The sequence below is a fragment of the Lactuca virosa genome, chromosome 2 (genome assembly GCF_052849685.1).
Source record: "Lactuca virosa cultivar CGN04683 chromosome 2, Lactuca_virosa_CGN04683_v6, whole genome shotgun sequence".
NCBI lineage: Eukaryota > Viridiplantae > Streptophyta > Magnoliopsida > Asterales > Asteraceae > Lactuca > Lactuca virosa.
In genome coordinates this window covers 270,936,702-270,956,581 of record NC_136427.1, presented here as the reverse complement: position 1 = coordinate 270,956,581, position 19,880 = coordinate 270,936,702, and the positions used below count along the sequence as shown (strand labels likewise).

At 28.3% G+C, this 19,880-nt stretch overlaps 1 protein-coding gene and 1 pseudogene across 2 annotated transcripts; one reads left to right on the top strand and one right to left on the bottom strand.

The window, feature by feature from the left end:
- Positions 1-5,190: 5,190 nt before the first annotated feature.
- On the bottom strand, positions 5,191-9,127 carry LOC145158509 (protein FAR1-RELATED SEQUENCE 5-like). Its single transcript, XM_079077398.1, has 7 exons — positions 8,965-9,127; positions 7,882-8,431; positions 7,628-7,741; positions 6,935-7,196; positions 6,171-6,587; positions 5,726-5,781; positions 5,191-5,644 (listed from the first exon to the last, which is right to left on the bottom strand). Exons 1-7 carry the CDS (start codon positions 9,125-9,127, stop codon positions 5,191-5,193), a joined length of 2,016 nt encoding a protein of 671 aa, XP_078933524.1.
- An 8,379-nt stretch (positions 9,128-17,506) lies between these two features.
- LOC145156990 (parthenolide synthase-like) lies at positions 17,507-19,628 on the top strand (annotated as a pseudogene). Its single transcript, XR_013737023.1, has 2 exons — positions 17,507-18,346; positions 18,418-19,628. The product of XR_013737023.1 is annotated as a parthenolide synthase-like (transcript).
- The last annotated feature ends 252 nt before the right edge of the window (positions 19,629-19,880 follow it).

Here is a 19,880-nt window from a genome sequence, read left to right as displayed (position 1 = left end):
ATACCGGAGAAGGTAAAGTTGATGGTAAAGAAAATCATGTTACTGGGAAATTTGAAAGTGGTCATAATGATAAAGATGATGTGACTACATATGTTATAATCACATATGATTACATATGTTATGATCATATGTGATTAAAATCACATAATCACATATGATTATAATAACATATGATTACATATGTTATGATCATATGTGATTAAAAATGAGTATCACATCTGATTTCTAAATTCATGTGTGATTAATTCACAAAAGAGTGTTATTAAATACGTTATAATCACATGTGATTATAAATGTTATTACATACCTTATAATCACATGTGATTATAATCACATATAAATATAATATTTTTGTGAAATTTATTCTTTTAATCATATATGATTAATAATTTTTTTTAATTATATATCAGGTGTAGAGGGGAAAATTGGTGAAAAGAAAGAAGGAAAAAGTATATATTTCTCTCACTCTCTCTCTCTCTCTATATATATATATATATATATATATATATATATATATATATATATATATATAATTATGAAAAAATATATTTTTACAATCATATATGATAACTAACATAATTTACTTATATGCAGAATTGATAGGAACAAATGTTGTTCGAGGAGAAGGTACCAATCATATTTATCTGATAAAAATATTATATTGAATGATAATTACTTTTTATTTATATGTATTAATTAATTTAAATTCTATTGTATGTAATTTGAAAATTTTAAAAATCTATTGATGTAATTGATTAAATATTATAAAACTATTCCTTAATAATTGTCTATAAATATTGATATGTTTTAGTAAAACATATCAATATTTATCTATAATCACATGTGATTATATGATTATAACAACAAATAATTAAATGATTAAAATCAATTACAATTAGAATCACTTAAGATTACATGTTCAAACGACTATAATAAGCATATAACTAATCACTAATTAAATATCTACAAAAACTCTTCATTCAACAACATTTCTTCCTATATAATCACAAGTGATTATTGTTCCTATATAACTAATCACATGTGATCATAATCGATAAAAAATATATTGTACCTATATAACTAATCAAATGTGATCATAATCAACTAAAAGTATTTTGTTTTACTATAACCATGGCTTTTAACACAATTGATTACAATACTTAAAAAGACAGTCAATAATGATCAAGGTTTTGATGACATAAATTTGCATGATGAAGGTGTTGAAAATGAAAAAGGTGGTGATAATGAAGAAGAACAAAATGCTGAAGGAGAAGGTAAACAACCATATAGATTAATAAAGTAGATATGAATATGAAAAAATATATTTTTACAATTATTTATGATAACTAACATATTTTACTTATAATCACAAGTGATTTTTCTACTAACTTATTTTGTTTATGTGATTTTTGAAGAAGATGTGAACAAAACAATAACAAACCTTATTGAAAGTATTATTGAAAACACATCAGAGTTTAACAGTACCCAAATGTTAAATGATGATGAATTCAATTCTATTTATGAAAAGACCATGAAAGAATACCAAGATAAAAAAGAAGAGAGTATGATGCCCTCATATGATCTCAACATAAGTCAGTTGACACCTCCAGAGATGACAGAGGTAAATATTATTTTGTCTGTTCGTACAATATCATATCTTTATGAATGTAATCACATATGATTTTATTATTTCTTAAACGTACAATCATATGTAATTAAATATTATTTTGTCTGTTCGTACAATATCATATCTTTATGAATGTAATCACATATGATTTTATTATTTCTTAAACGTACAATCATATGTGATTAAATATTATTTTTTCTGTTCGTACAATATCATATCTTTATGAATGTGATCACATATGATTTTATTATTTCTTAAACGTACAATCATATGTGATTAAAACTAATTATCACTTTACTTAAACTTACAATCATATGTGATTAACAGTAATTATTAAAATTTGATTTTGTCTATTTGTACAATATCATATCTTTATGAAGGTAATCACATATGATTTTATTATTTCTTAAACGTACAATCACATGTGATTAAAACTAATTATCACTTTACTTAAACTTACAACCATATGTGATTAACATTAATTATAAAAATTCTAAAATTATGATTCTAATATTTTTCTAACAGTTATAATCATATATGAATTGCAGAATACTGTTGAAGAAAAAATAGATGAAGGTGAAAAAGAAAATCTAGTGAAAGATGTGCTAGATCCAAAAGCAAAGACCCACCTAAAGATAAAAATTTTGATTTCAGAAAATCGAAACAAAGAGTCTTTGCCTTTGCCTGATCTTATAGAACAATAAAATGTAACTCAGGAACCTCGGCAACAAAGAAAGAAAAAACCAGCCGAAGTAAGGAGATCTCCATATAAAAAGAGAGCCATTTGTTTGAAAACAAAATTAACAAAAGAAGAGGAAATGCTTGGTGAATGGTTGTTCCATTTGCAAGGAAGTGTATAGTAAGTTATTAATATTTGATTAGCATTTACAAAAATAAACATTAACATACTTGTTTAATAATTATTAAATCACGTGTGATTAGAGATATGAATATAATAATGACATTAAGATACATTCTAAACTTTGATTAATCATATGTGATTAAAAAAATATGTTAAATATACTTGTTAAACATTAATCAAATCACATGTGATTATATTTATGTATATAATAATATGAAATAACAATTTTTTTATATTTATAGTGATCAGCTGTTATTCACAATAAACAAAAGAGTGGTATTCCGATATGTATTTGAAAGTTTGTTTCCCGAAGAATATCTATTTTCGGATGTCATAGACTCGTGGTCTGAACTATTGAACTACAACGAGAAGGACCGAGACATTAATAATTCTACATACAGAGTTTTCTTGTCTGTCCAAATTACTATAAGTAAAACATATATGATTCTATCACTAAATTAATATTATCTATTTAAATTCATATATGATTATACACTAAAATCACAAATGATTTAACATTTAGACAAAGTATATTGAGGATGAGCAACTTCCTAAACCAAAAAAAGATGACAAGAAGAAAAAGATTGACAAAAAAGTAAAAGAACAAATGGAAAAGGAGGCAAAGGAGAAAAACGAATATAGATACAACCTATTCAACAAATACTTTGTAGATTGGTTCAATGGAGATGAAGAAAAAATAAAATTGAAAGATGTTGATCTGGTAAGTTATTCAATATCAAATTATTCTTTATATATATATATATATATATATATATATATATATATATATATATATATATATATATATATATTCATAAATATGACAATAAATATTTAAATGCATATATTCTTCCCTGTTTGCTGAGAAGAACACATGTTTGTCTATATTTTCAACATAAAAAATCCAAACATTGTCATCTTGGATAACAGCATATCAGAAGCAACACTTGAAGGAAAGTACATGCCGGTACTTAAAAACCTGCTATGTAAAAAATCAACTGTGATTAAATAAGAAAATCATATAAAATTATACAAAATATTTTATCAAATTGTCTTAGTCACACATAATAACATAACATAAATCACATATGAATAAACATTTCAAATCATATCTGATTATACATTTGAATTCCAAAATCATCAAAACATTATTTTATATTTGTAATCACATGTGATTATGCAGATATTAATAATATCTTTTTATGTTTAATTTTATGTGGTTAACTTTCTTATTTTTTTTAATTTTCATAAAAAATACTTCTTGAGATATCTGCATGAAATAAATCATCCAAGATGTTATGCCCTTCAAGACCCAAATATCAAACCACAAATACCAAATCTGTTATGTAAAACTAAACATAACAAAAGCGACTGTGGAATATTTATGATGAGATACATGGAAACGTATATGGCTCAAACAGAATACAAAACTGGATTCCCAAAGGAAGGAGCTCAAGATACACTACTTGATTTGGTGAGAACCAAATATGTTCATGCATTGATATATTCTGAAATTAATTTCATGAAGGATGATATCATGGAACTTGCACATGAGTACCACAAACAAAATAAAGAGAAGAAAGAAAGCGATCAAAGAAATGCTTGTGCAGAAATTCATCAAAGGTTGAGTGATTGCCAATGAGGATAATGGAAGTCAAAGTGGTGAATGAGAAGATGAAGATGTGGGAAGAGCTTTGATGCAAAGGTGAAGATTGAAATACTGAAGTTTGAAAGACTGTCGGTAAATGGATGATTTGATTGTTTGTTCATTTAGACAATGTTTAGTTTTCAATTAGATGAATGCTTGCTAGTTTATTAAGACAATAATTAGGTTTTAATTAGATAAATGTTTGAACATATATATGATATCATGGATTTGTGAAACTTAATATAGATAAGTATTTTAACTGTAAATTAAAGTTTAAAAAATGTTTCATTTTAAATCACATATGACTTTGATATTTCTAACAGTTATAAAATGCCTTGTTCTTTGTACAATAAGATGTGATATCGACAACCAAATGTGATTATATACGTAATCACATGTGATTAGAAAAATAATCACATGTTATTAGAAAAATAATCAAGTATGATCATTGTATGGTTTATACTTCAACCACATATGATTATCATGTGATTATTATGTGCAATATATACATACACAAAAAGAAAAATCACATATGATTAAACTTGTACACATTATAAAAATAATACTTATATTATCATGTGTAATATACTTAGATTATCATGTGCAAATATGATATTATAAAATCACATGTGATTATGTATATAAAAACATATGATACTATAAAATCACATGTGATTAAGATCTTTTATTAACAGTTTATACTTATTATAGAAACAAATTATTGAAACAAATCACATGTGATTATACTAGTAAAAGTTTTAGAATCACATATAATTATAAACAGACAACCAAAAAATTGAACAAGGAAAAACATATGATATTATAAAATCACATGTGATTAGATCTTTTATTAACAATTTATACTTATTATATAAACAAATTATTGAAACAAATCACATGTGATTATATTAGTAAAAATTTTAGAATCACATATAATTATAAACAAACAAACAAAAAATTGAATGAGGAAAAATAAATTTAATCACAAATGATTATCATTTGTTATGAACATTATTTACTTAAAAAATTGAAAACTAATAAAAAGTCTATTCATCAATTCAGAGCATTAAATCTACTTGGACAAGTACGCATATTGTGTGGTTCTCTTTTACCACATAGTGAGCATTTTATGGTCTTCGTTTGAGCATTCATAACTGGTTTTTCAACTTCACTAATAAGCCTCTTCTTTTGTGATCCTTTATTATGTTGAACTTCTGGAACAAAAATCTCGACTTCTTCTGGAATAGTAACATTATAAAGTTTTTCAAGGATATCTGAATTTGTAATAGGCTTTTCACTTGAACAATTACTCTTCACCTCATTCAACAAAATTTCAGTTTTTTCAGCCAAAAATGCCAACTTCTGCTTATCATGTCTCACAATGTCTAAAGCAGTTTCAACATTCAAAAATACTTCATTAACCAGTTTGGTAACTTCTTCATCCTCTGCATCAAAACGATCTCTCGACAACTGATAATTCAAAGATATTACATCCTTTGTCCATCGCCTAATAATATATTGTTCCAGTATTTCATTAAAATTTTTGTCCATCAATACTCTAAAAGCATGTCTACAGAGAATAACAAACATATTAAAATGTCCACAGGTGCAACTAACTTCTTTTTCATCATATTTTAGTTCCACCTGTAACAATGAAAAATCACATATGATTATACAAATAAAAATCACAGTCTTGTTTAATCACATGTGATTAAAATGTTTTATATACACAAAATATATCAATCACATATGATTACACACATGAAAACAATATACACACCAGCGACATATGCACATTATCTTTATAATCACATGTGATTCATCAGAACATTATCATATATAAAAAAATTTATAAATGATATAAATAAAAAAATAAAATACCTTATATGTTGCTTTTACTTCGTGTTTTTGGTTCTTGTGAATAACTTTAAAAATTTCCTATCCATCTCCCTCCCCTAAATCTTTAACCTCACAAAACCAACGTCCTTTATAAATCTCCTTTTGAACTTCAAAAAAACTTTGCTAGTATACACCTTTGCTGCATGTTGTTCTATCATACGTGGTGACCTCCAAGAATACTTTGCTCTCTTGGTTTTACGATCAAGTTCACGTTGTGTATAACGTTGTTTTTTAATGGCAGCGTCATAATTCATCATGAAATTTAGAAAGAAATTTTTAGTTTCTGAATATGTATTGAAAAATGAATTGATACTCTCAGACCTTGATGCTGTATTCATCAACCCACACCTTGGAAAATCATTGAAATATGCAGGTACCCATGCTTCCTTATTTTCAAAAATATCTTTAAACCATTTCTCATCTTCAAGATTAAATTCTTTCATCAAAAGTTCCCAACTCCTCTTGAAAATATGTCGCTTGATATACATGTCCCAAACAAGTTTATTGAACCTTTTCTTGAAATTCGTGCTTTTAAGAAATTCCACAGATACCTGTAATAATCACATGTGATTCAAATATTATAATTTAATATTAAAATATAAAGGTAAAAATCACATGACATTACTTTAAATCCTTTAATCATATGTGATTATAAATATAATCACATATGATTTGGAATAATCATGTGTGTTTATACTCATAATCATTTATGATAGAATAACCATATGATTTAGACAATCACATCTAATTACAATATTGAAACAAAATCACATATGATTTAAATATGTTCACATTAGAAAACAAATCACATATGATTCAAATCTGTTCAAATTGAAAAATCATATGTGATTTAAAAATATATGCTATGTAAAATCACATGTGATTTAAAAAAATGTACCTTTTTTGGAAGTTTCTTCATGATATGCCACATGCATAATCTATGCTTGGATTGAGAAAAAACAGACTCAACTGCTTGCTTTAATGCTGCATCTTGATAAGTCAAAACAAGTAATGGTTGTTTATTTGAATGAGCCTTCATAAACTGCTCAAGAAGCCATTTATACGAATCCACATCCTCCGTGCTTAACAACCCGACTCCAACAGTAACAGATGATTTATGATGATCAATGACAGTGATTGGAACAAACACCAATGAATACCTATTTCATGTAATAATCAAAATAAGATTAATCATATTTATAACATAAAAATAAATAACATAAGAATACTTGATAATAAATGATAAATCACATATGATTATAATCAAAATCATATTACAAATACTTGATGAGAAATTATTCAATCACATATGATTACAATCATCATCACATCAGTATAATTTTTGACAATTGATAAACCATATGTGATTTGAAAAATAACTACATCAGAATACTTGTTAAGCATTAATCAATCATCAATCTTATATGATTATATATGATCAATCACATATGATTATAATCATAATCAAAATATCATACATGTTAATCATTAATCAATCAGATATGATTACAATAATAATCACATCAGTATACTTATTTAAAAAATATAAATCACATATGATTAGAAACATAAATACAAAAGAAAAACTTACTTATTTGTACGAAATGTTGCATCAAATGACATAACATCTCCGAATTCACTGTAGTATGCTTTATCTGTTTCATCGGCCCAAAACATTGCATTTAACACATTATTCTCATCACATCTATAAAAAATGAATAATTCGGATAGTTGTTTTTCCGATCATTCATCTTGTTCACAATAAGTTGAGTATCTTTGAAGCCAATAATAGAGCCCATATCCCTCTTAAAATTTCTTTAATCTACAGCCTTGCCCCTTACATACTGAAAACCACCTTTCAAAGTTGATTTGAGTTTGTAAGCTTTTGTAGCACCCATTTTTGCAGTAGACGCCCGAACAATGAACTCCTTGTTAAAGTATGAAAAAGTCCTTGTACTTTTCAAGTGAAATGTATCTTTAAGCTCGTGGTTGTGATTTTTTTGAAACTTATCAAACCTATACTCACACGTTCCTTTGACACGTTTCACAATAATTTTGGCTTTACAATCTGTAACCCTATAGATTGTATTACGTTCCATTGGATTCAATTTCGGCTTACCCATCCTGTTACAAACCAAAAACCTATGCTTTATTATATCACCAACTTTCCTTAATGTGTTCAAATGAACATCAAAACCAGCCTTCTCTGCATATCTTTTATAAAAATTAACTCCCTCATCCACATCTTTGAACCTCATTTCCTTAGTAGGTTTAAACTCATCAGGAACATCTGGTTTGATATCATGCAGAACCTCTGACATATAAAACTCTGATACACAACTTGAACTAGTCCTACTGTTTGAATTTGCATCATTACAAGAACTAGAACATTCACCTATATGATCAAATATAGAAAATATTTTAATCATATATTATTATAAAAGAAACAATTGAATATACATAAATCAATGCAATATAAAATCACATGTGATTAATAATAAAATTCTTTGTATAATCATATGTGATTAAAAGAAATAATTGAACATATATAAACTAAAAATATGTCAATATTTATTAAAATATAAAAAAATGGATAATCAGATATGATAACACTATATCAAACATAATTATTAAAAAAACTAATTAATAATCACATAAGATTATCAAAACAGATTAAATTAACACTAATAAATTACTTATAATCACATGTGATTATATAAGGAATTCATTATTAATCACATGTGATTGTATAAGAAATTCATTATCAATCACATGTGATTGTACATTACATACATTGATATATATATATATATATATATATATATATATATATATATATATATATATTCAATTCTAAAAAACATTAATAATTAAAAAAAATACTTATATAATAATAACAGATTAAATAAGTATTAAATTTTTTTTTACCTGAAACAATAATGTTTTGGATTTGATGACTTGAATGCTCAAAATCTTCATCCACGTAATTTGTGATTTGATGACTTGAATGTTCAACATCTTCATTAACATCTTCAATACTAATTTCATTTTCATTTCTAAAGAAATTAACATTATCGCTTGTAAAAGACATTATGAATCAATAGAACCTGTCATTAACAACATAAAGAATTATTATTACAACATATATTAATAATATATGATTTAAAAAACTATAACATAAAATGTAAATGTTCATAAGATTTATGATTATAAAATATATCAATCGTATGTGATTTTAAACATATATGACTAAAACATTTATGATTATAACATATATTAATCATACATGATTTAAATACTTGTATTATAGTTTATAAAAAATACATGATCATAGTGTCACGTGAAGAACATGATTGTTAGCTCAATGAGGGGAGCTTTTGGAGTCCAAAACTGAATCTTTTAAAGCCAATAACCAATTAAATTAACAACGACTTTCTACTTTTGCATTGATGTATATGCAACAACAACACAAAATCAGATGGTGTACATGTTGAATGATGAAGAAACTACTGGAAAAGATCCTAATCACATATGATTAAAATAATAGATTATAAACAAATACTAATCACACGTTTTTTGAATGTTTTAGCTTTTTCTGCAACTATAAAAGCAACTACAAGACAAGAAACTACTGGAAAAGATCGTAATCATTTGTGATTGAAATAGTAGATTACAAATAAATACTAATCACATGTTTTTTTTGAATGTTTTAGGTTTTTATAAAACTATAAAAGCAGCTACAACGCAAGAAACTACTGGAAAAGATCCTAATCAGATGTGATTGAAATAATAGATTATAAATAAATACTAATCACATGTTTTTTTTGAATGTTTTAGGTTTTTCTACAACTATAAAAGCAGCTAGAAGACAAGAAACTACTGGAAAAGATCCAGTTACAATGCAAGAATCGACAATGAATATTTTGTACCTTTTGATAGAACAAACTTTGACCTAACTTCGAATCAAAACGTTAAATAACTGATTGGATTACCAAAATACATGAAATAAACACAAATGCGATATTTTAATCATCAAAAAAGTTATACAAAGTGAATATTTTGTACCTTTTGATAGAATGAACTATGACCTAACTTCTTCAACGACGACGACACAATTACTTCTCTATAAGAATCGAAGAAAAAAAACAACGAATTTTGTAAGAAGAATCTTAGAAATCGCTAAGATCTAGAACCAATTCCGTAAAATTTGATGATAATCACTCAGTTCTCATTAGATACTCTCGATCAAACTTTCGCCAAAAAACGTAAAGAAAATCAGATGAGAATATGTTAATAATAACAAATTTACCGAAATAGCCCTGAACGCAATTAGAAAACAAAAACGCATGTTTTTTTAACTCATAGGCTAAAAAATGTTCTCAATCTCAAAAATATTCTCATTTGAACATAACTATATATATATATATATATATATATATATATATATATATATATATATATATATATATATATATATATATATATATATATATATATATATATATATATATAAGATCGGTTGAGAACTGATAGTTTCCCGAGAACCTGAGAACTAAAGGTGGAGCCTTAGATCAAAATTAACTCATTAAGAGCATGATCGTAATCTTACCGATCTCATGTAATGTTTATTTTTTCGTGTTATTGAACAAAATTAACATAATAAATCAAAATTTGGATATTTTTTTTAAAAATAATTTTTGATTTTTTTTTAAAATGAAGAATTTTTAATTTTTTTCAGAAAACATTAACTTTTAAAAAAATTGAAAAAAATAATTTTTCAAAAAAACTGCAATTTATTAAAAAAAACTGCAATTCTTTTAAAAAAACTTCAAATTTTTCAAAAAAAAGCTGCATATTTTTTGAAAAAAACTGCAATTTTTTTAATAAAAAATTTGCTTTTTTTTTAAAAATTGATTTTTTTCAAAAAAAAAAGTACAATTTTTGTAAAAAAACTGCACTTTTTCAAAAAAAAAAACTACAATTTTTTTTTTTTTTAAAAAAATTTGCATTGTTGTTAAAAAAAAAACTATGTTTTTTGTAAAAAAAACAACAATTTTTTCAAAAAAAAAAACTCAAATTTTATTAATCATCGCTACATATGCATATTTCTTATACTATAATATCCGTAAGTAAATCGTAAAAGAATCTTATTTTTATTAATCAATCTATAAACATAATAATACAAATATTTTACTCGATACAAAATAAAATATAAAAAAAACTACAAATATTTATAGTGTTATCATTTGTTCATATCAAGATTTCCATATTTTCTTCAATTTCACTTTTTACATCTTCAAAATTTTCCACAAATTCTTTCAAATCTATAAGAAAATAAAAAAATGATTAATGCAAGAACACTCACAAAAATACATATGTATATACCATGTAAGATTCATAAGCGATTATATAATGTGATATTCACATGTGATTGTATCTTTTAAGATTCAAATGTGAAATTCACAAGAATATAAAAACAAAGAACACTCACATAAAATGCATGTGTGCATATAGATACATATGAATTACACGTGATTCATATGTGAATTACATGTGATTTATATGTGAATCACATGCGATTTATATGTGAATCACATATAATTCATATTTGATTCATTTGTGAATTACATTTATATGTGAGTCACATGTGCTTTATATGTCAATCACATGTAATTCATATTTTATATGTGATTCACTTGTGAATTACATGTGATTCATATGTGAATTACATGTGAATCACATGTGATTTACATGTGAATCACATGTAATTCATATGTGATCTACATGTGAATCACATATAATTCATATGTGAATTACATGTGATTTACATGTGAATCAGATGTAATTCATATGTGAATTACATGTAATTCATATGTGAATTACATGTGATTTATCTGTGAATCACATGATTAAAACTAGGTAATTTTCTAAATTTATATTGAAACTAGGGAAAAGCTTACTTTACAGGCATGATTTGATACAATAATTTTGAAAATGGTTCTTACAACTCCAACAGAAAATACAAAATCCAAGTTTTTTTTTTTTGAAAAAATCTTGGATTTTTGTTTCATAATAATACAACATTTAGAATATCATCAGCCTACAAAAAAGGAATTTCTTCAATTAATCATGATTTTATTATAATAAAAATATGTTTTGGGTGTAAAAAGTAAAAGTTGGATTGTACCACTGGTCCAAATTTTGTGTGAGAAAGAAACTTGGAATGCTTCATTGTTGTATCTGGAGACCTAAACTGGATTATTTCAAGCAATTCTAACACTTGCATAAATAATTATTGTGCACACAGCAGTTTCATGAACATCCTGATATCATACAAAAAAAAAATTAAATCCATTTTGTAATCGGAAATTTAGAGAATAAATAAGATTGTACTTTCGTTTATTTGTTTATTATGACATTCTATTTTCGTTTATTTCTATTACAACATTGTAGAAAGCAATTTGCAGTGGTATAATTGAGTAGATTTTACAAAGTGCAATGTTTTAATAATAAAAAAAATGAAACTACAATGCTATGATTGCATACAAGTACAATGTCTTGGTAAGAAAAAGATTAAAAACACAATTTTGGTAGTAGAAAGAAATTAAAGTGGGATGCTAATCATGCTATTACATAAAGTTAATGAAATTTCATTGTTTGTTATTTCATTCATTAGTAATTATTATTACATAACCCTAAATCCACTAATCATGGAATTGTAAACCGTTGTGTTTGGAGATAATCCCACTTGATGAATCTCATTAAAGATTTCATTTGCACTTCCCATGTCCCGATTTTTGCAAAATCCATCTATCAAAACACCATATGTCACAATATCTAATTCAAGTCCTTTGCTTTTCATCTCATTCCTCATTTTCAAAACAAGATCCATGTTCTTGAATTTGCAAAATCCGTATATTAAAGATGTGTATGTGAAAACATTAGGGGTAACACCGGATTCATGCATTGAAGTATAAATAGCGAATGCGGAATTAAGACTACCCTCTTTGATAAATCCATCTATAATGCTATTATATGTTAGATATATGTGAAAACTGATTTTTTTAAATCAATATATTACCTTGTTCTACATTCTCAAAAGCACTTTCGACAATTGGTTCCAGGTCATCATCTGCAGCAGCTGTGAAAATCATGAAAACACTTCTCCAACCAGATTTAATGCTTCCAACTTTTGATTTTATCATCTGAACGATGCAATCCACGATTAATCTTCCGATTATTTCACTCCGGCTATTTCGCATTAAAACAACAAATGGTTTCAAGATGTCAATCTGGAATGTGAAATTAGCAAGCTCTACACCTTCCTGATACTTCATCCCAATTTGCCTTAGAGAATCTATAGCATACATTGCTATCTTCTCATCATGATGACTTCCAGCAGCAATAAAATGATTAGCCAAAACATACCATATTCTCGCCCATACCTGAAGTAATATTTTCCAATCATTAAAAACTGAAAATAAAACTTAGATAAAGTATTTTATTTTTTACTATACGGATACGGGCCATGTTGTAGTAACTGATCTCAACAAGCTTCTGCAAGCTATAAACACAAGCTGGATTCTGCTTCAATTCTTCAGCTGAGACATTGCATAAAGCAGTAAAGAACTCCACCACTGACTCACTTGGGAGTTTAACACTGTTCACAAAAACTTGCTCAGATGGTTTTCCTGCTAATTCCCTAAGAGAATGAAGAACTGCATCTTTTGAAATCTGGTTAGATCCAAACATGACTCTAGCAGCCATGGCAGGAGTAGAAACGATATATTCTAGACGAGAAGTACACTCCAAAACTGCATTCCAAGTGTCCTGAAGTGCATCAGAGAAATACCTTTGTATTTGGGAGATCTGGAATTGATTACATTGGAACTGTCAAAAAATATGAGATACATGCAAAAAAATAGTGTTTTAATGGAATGCTTATTTGATGTTCAACATTAGAGTTCTAACATCCAAATGCCAAACACTATACAAGCAGAAGTCAACCAAGTGAAAAACATACAGAGACCACGAAAATAAATTACCTCTTGTTCATGTCGAATCGTGATAGAAAACTGTGGTGCTACAACCTTGTTAATCAGCCTCTTATATTCACCGGACCAAAAATCCAAGAAAATTCCGTCACCACACTTCTGAACTTATCAATCAACGACATTAACAAAGCCGCAATCTCCGACGCTGACGTGATTAAACTTCTGAATCACGTCTTCGAGACCGGAAGATCAGAGGTGAAGGAGAATCAGGAGGCCCGGAGCGATCGTACCTCTGGCTGATTTATTAGGGCACGGAACTTCGAGTGAGACGAATGACGCAACCACCACGTTGTTCAATTTATCAATCATTAGGGGATCTTCAATGAAGGCGGTGGTTGTTGACAGAGGTAGGGTGGTTGTTGGAGGGAGGAGGGAGGCGGTCGACGAATAGGGAGGATGTTGGTGAAGAACACGATACATTGAGAGAGAGAAAGAGAGAGGAAGAGAGTATTAGATCTGAGTGTTTAGGGACGTGATAATCTAATACCTGATTTACCCTTGTGATATTTGTTAAAAACCCACATACACCATTCAGACTTTTCTTAATTACCAGATTGCCATTAAAAATCTCAGCCCTTAAAAGTTTTGATCTAATGGTCCACTTTTAGTTCTCTGGTTATCGGGAATATATGAGTTCTCAAATGATCATTCCTCTCTCTCTATCTATCTCTCTCTCTCTCTCTCTCTCTATATATATATATATATATATATATATATATGTGTGTGTGTGTGTGTGTGTGTGTATATATATATATATATATATATATATATATATATAAATATATATATATATAGTGAGAGAGAGAGAGAGAGCTAGGTTCAGGTATTTAAAGTAATTATTGTGTTATTGTATAAATAAATGTAGGCCAATCATTTTAAAAGGGTAAACATGTAATCTTACATTTAATTAATTACGGTAAATATATAAATCAATTAATATCCCTTTAATTTAGGAATATCAGTTTTAAAACCCAATTTCTAGTATATATCCTCACGTCCGCCTCTTCCATCTTCTCTTCTATACATCGTCGATTTCGTAGACTCTTGCTCTGATATCGCCGTCATCTTACCTCCTGTCATCATCGTATCTAGACGAAGCCTTCGCAAGAACAAGTTCGTTGATTTAGTAGGTACGTATTAATTAATTTCTTTGCTAATCGATCCCATCTGAATCACGATAAATTCGGATCTTTTTCGTAGACTCTTGTTCATACGCTGTTGCACAGTTCGGACCTGCCCTCATCCTCACTCCGATCATCGGTCTTCTCCTCTGATGGCGGACCGAGTTTTTTTTTCGGAAAGATTCCTCTGAACTCGTCAAACAGGTTTCTTCCTTCTGCTTCTTATTTTGACTGATTTACTGTAAACCAATGAAGTTTAAATTGATTTGATTTCAATATATAAAATGATGTTTGGGTTGATTGTTTGACAGAAATCAAAGAAATTTTGGATGTGTTTAGGTTTATTGTCTAATTCTTTTAAGGTGTAATATTTTTGGTGAATTGGGAATTTGTTCTGATTGTCTAATTTTTACAGGAAATTGAAAGTTGTTTTGATACACACCAAGCGCTCGCTAAAATGCTTCAACTGAATGGTATTTCTTTGTTATAGTATTCTATCAGAAAATAATGTTTTTTATGATAATCATGAACATATTCTGTTAGAATGCCCCGAATTAATATAATCATTGGTAAATGAATTCCAATTCTATCAGATTGGAATCACGAATTCCAATTATGTTGGAATGGAATATGAATATTTTCTCACTAATTTATTCATTGGATTTGTTTCCACAGAAGGTGATGCTCGAAGAACGGACCACGAAATTTGAACGACGCCTCTTAGCAACATTATTCTTTTAGAATGAAGTAGTTTATTTGTTAGATTTTGATGTTCTTTTTCTCGATTTGAAAGTTTTTTAGTTTTATTCTTTAACAATAAATGTAATTCTTAGCAACTGTTACATGTATTCTATAAGAATTAATATAATTTTTGTTTTAATTCTTCAATTGCTGGTTTGAGAATTTATTATTCTACAAGAATTTTTTTAAAGTCATGATCAAGAAATATGTTCAAAATATTTTTATTATTTTATTGTTCTAGAATATTTTTATTTTTGAACATATTCAAACATATTCTGTCAGAATGTCCGAATTAAAAACCTTATAATTCGTAAAATCAAATTTTTAAAATTAATATAATCTATGATCCCTTAAAATATGCAAATTTCCTTTATTAAATCTATATTAATTGACTAAAATACCTTCTAGTTAAATTAGATGATATTTTTCGATTATTTTTAATTCAATAATATGTATTAATCACTTTTTTAAAATAAGTAAAATGATTGGCCCACATTTATGCATACAGTAACACAATAATTACTTTGAATAGAATAATGTAAGCCTATATATATATATATATATATATATATATATATATATATATATATATATATATATATATATATATATATATATATATATATCAAAAAAAAAATTTAATGTTTGTAACACGCACGTTCCCACTTACCAAATACCAACAGATTCATACAACCGATTTATTAAGATGGTAGGTATATCCAAGCGACCAAGCCTAAAGCCTCCATTATAAATGCACATAGAAAAACTTGTAATATATATATATATATATATATATATATATATATATATATATATATATATATATATATATATATATATATATATAAACAAAACGCACAAATAATCACATGGAGACATTCAGTACCTTCCCTTCATGGCTTCTTACAATGTTGTAAAATACGACGGATCTAAATTGACTTAAATAATATTAGCTCAATGCGGAATGTGATCAAAAATTATCAAAGCGTAATAATCACAACGTAATACGAATAAAATAAATAGAATAGAGACACAAGAATTTACGTGGAAACCCAAATCGGGAAAAAACCACGGGCGGAGGAAGCCGATAAACAATTCACTATAATTTGCAGTGTTTACAGTGATTATGAAAGAGATTACAAATAGAGTGGGAGAGATAAAATACACGGTGTTGTATCAGTATATATATATATATGTAATGTTTTTCTATATATACTTCAATGATATTAAACTTCTCTGGCCTAGGCTATTTATAGCCAAGAATATCACACGTGAAGAGAAGAAAAATGTGCCGTCCAAAATTGTAGGCGCCTAATATTTGACCACCGTCCATTCTTCATTCAAATTCACATATATATTACTATAATATTAACCACCGTCCATTCTCATTTCCAAATTCACACTTATATTACTGTTCATAGTCAAACTATGAATAGTAAATGATAAGTCGAAAATAACCCTAAACTATTTACCACTTGATATTTGAGGTAACTTTTCCACATACAACATTACTACCAGTCCTCTCCTTGTTCTGCTTCTTTCTATATACTATAAGATCTAAAAGGTCGGCCATGGTTGTCCCTAAGCTTCCTCCAAACCCTCCAAAGCTTCCGATAATTGGGAACTTGCACCAACTGCTAGGTAAACCTCGTCATCAAGCCCTTTGGCAACTTTCCCAAAAATATGGCCCAGTTTTTCTACTACATATTGGTTCAAAGCCTTACCTTGTTATATCTTCCTCTGCCATGGCCAAACAAGTCTTTAAAACTCAAGATATCATCTTTTGTTCCCGTCCAACGTCCCATGCTACCAAGCGACTAACGTACGACTATTTGGACGTTGCCTTCTCGCCTTACAGCAATCACTGGAAGAAGATGCGCAAGCTTTTGGTATCTGAATTCCTGGGTCCAAAGAGAGCTATCTTATTAAACCATATGTTGGTGGCAGAGATCGAGACCATGGTTTGTTCTATATCAGCACATCCATCAAACACTGTGGTGAACCTAAACCAGATGTTTTCAGCAATAGTGAAGGCTGTGGTGTGTAAGGTGGCCTTTGGTAAGAACTATAGAGAAGAACCACTCAAGGGTCCATCATGGGAAAGTCATGGTTGATGAAGCCATAGAGATATTAAACGGATCGCTTGGTGATTCGTTTCCATGGATTGGTCAACTTATTGACCAGTTTAGTGGATGGAATTATAAGTTAGAGAAACGTTTCAGTAATCTGGATGCCTACATGGAGATGATTATCGATGACCATCAAAATCATACAACTGGCGAAGTAACTGATGATCATGATAAGGATTTTATCCATACTTTAATTGAGTTATCTTCGATAGAGAATCCTTCTGATGATCGGCTGACCAAAGGAGATATCAAAGCTCTTGTAATGGTAAATATCATTTTTTTTTTATGATTTTTATGCAATTATTAAGTAACTAATTAATGAAAATCGGTTTTCAGGACATATTGACCGGGGGAACAGATACGACAGTTGTGACGATCGTTTGGGCAATGTCCGAGATCACTTGAAGTCATAGAGTGATGCAAAAGTTGCAGAGTGAAATCCGAAATTGTACTAGAAGAAAACAAGGAGTACATGAGTTGGATATTACAAAAATGTCATACCTGAAAATGGTGGTGAAAGAGACCCTAAGATTGCATCCCCCAGCCCCATTGTTGATCCCCACATGAAAGCTTAAGCCATTGTCAAATTGGTGGTTATAGCGTCCTTCCTGGGACGTGTGTTTTAGTAAATGGGTGGTGGGTAGGAAGAGATCCAGGCACTTGGGGTGAGAATGCGGCTGAGTTCTATCCAGAGAGGTTTGAGAATCTTGATGTGGATTTTGGAGGAGGAAATTTTGAGATGGTCCCTTTTGGAGGGGGACGTAGATCATGCCCAGCGATGAAAACAGTTCCAGCAACTTTAGAGGCCATCATAGCAAATCTTCTGTACTGGTTTGACTGGGAAGTTCCCGATGGAGTGAAGAATGAAGATATGAAAATGTAGAGGAGGGTTACCTGATATACCGTAAGAAGTTACCACTGTGTCTTGTACCCAAAAAGCATAACTGGAATTGACGGATACTGATTAGTAAATTTGGGAATTGACGGATACTGATTAGTAAATTTGGGAATTGACGGATACATGCTATTTTATAGTGGCTTCTATTCGACTAGCTCTTAATCTTTACACTTTGGAGACGGGGATACTCAAAATCTATGAAAGACGTTTGCTCATATCAAGCTTAATACTTTGATTGCTTTGGACATTTTCAATAAAAGAGGGGTGAATCTAAGCTCAAATTTTTGTCCGTTTGTGAGTGTAGTGTTGTGATGGGTACATATTTGTTTATTTCGTGTCATATGGCTCAAGTTCTTTGGCACAAAGTTTATAATTGGTGGAATGTATATTCTTACTATTTCAAACATTGTGCCATCCTTACTTTGACGGACAACACTAGTTAGTTAAATTAGGTGAATAAGAAGAAATGGCTTGATTTGGTAATCCTAATGACTTCTTGGATGACATGGATGCTCGGAAACAACGGACACGAAGATAAGAAAAGATTATGTGTTCGTTTTATAGTAGCTATATCTTTGTCTTGGATCTCATATATAGTTGTTGTAAGCTTAAAGTAGGATATAATGACTTAGAAATCACTTTGTAATTTTTGTTTACAATATTTGCCTTGCTACAAATTTATAATATTTGGCTGGTTGTTTGATTTAATTGTTTACAATTGTTTATTCACAAATATGGTGAAAATTTAATATATTTTGGTTTTTTCTTTTAGTAATTTTTAATTGATCGATTCAAGTTACTACACTTTAACGTACCTCTAGAACAATAATACTTTGACATAACATATTTACAAAAAATTAAATACACACGTAACAAAAAACATAAAAAATAATGTAGGACC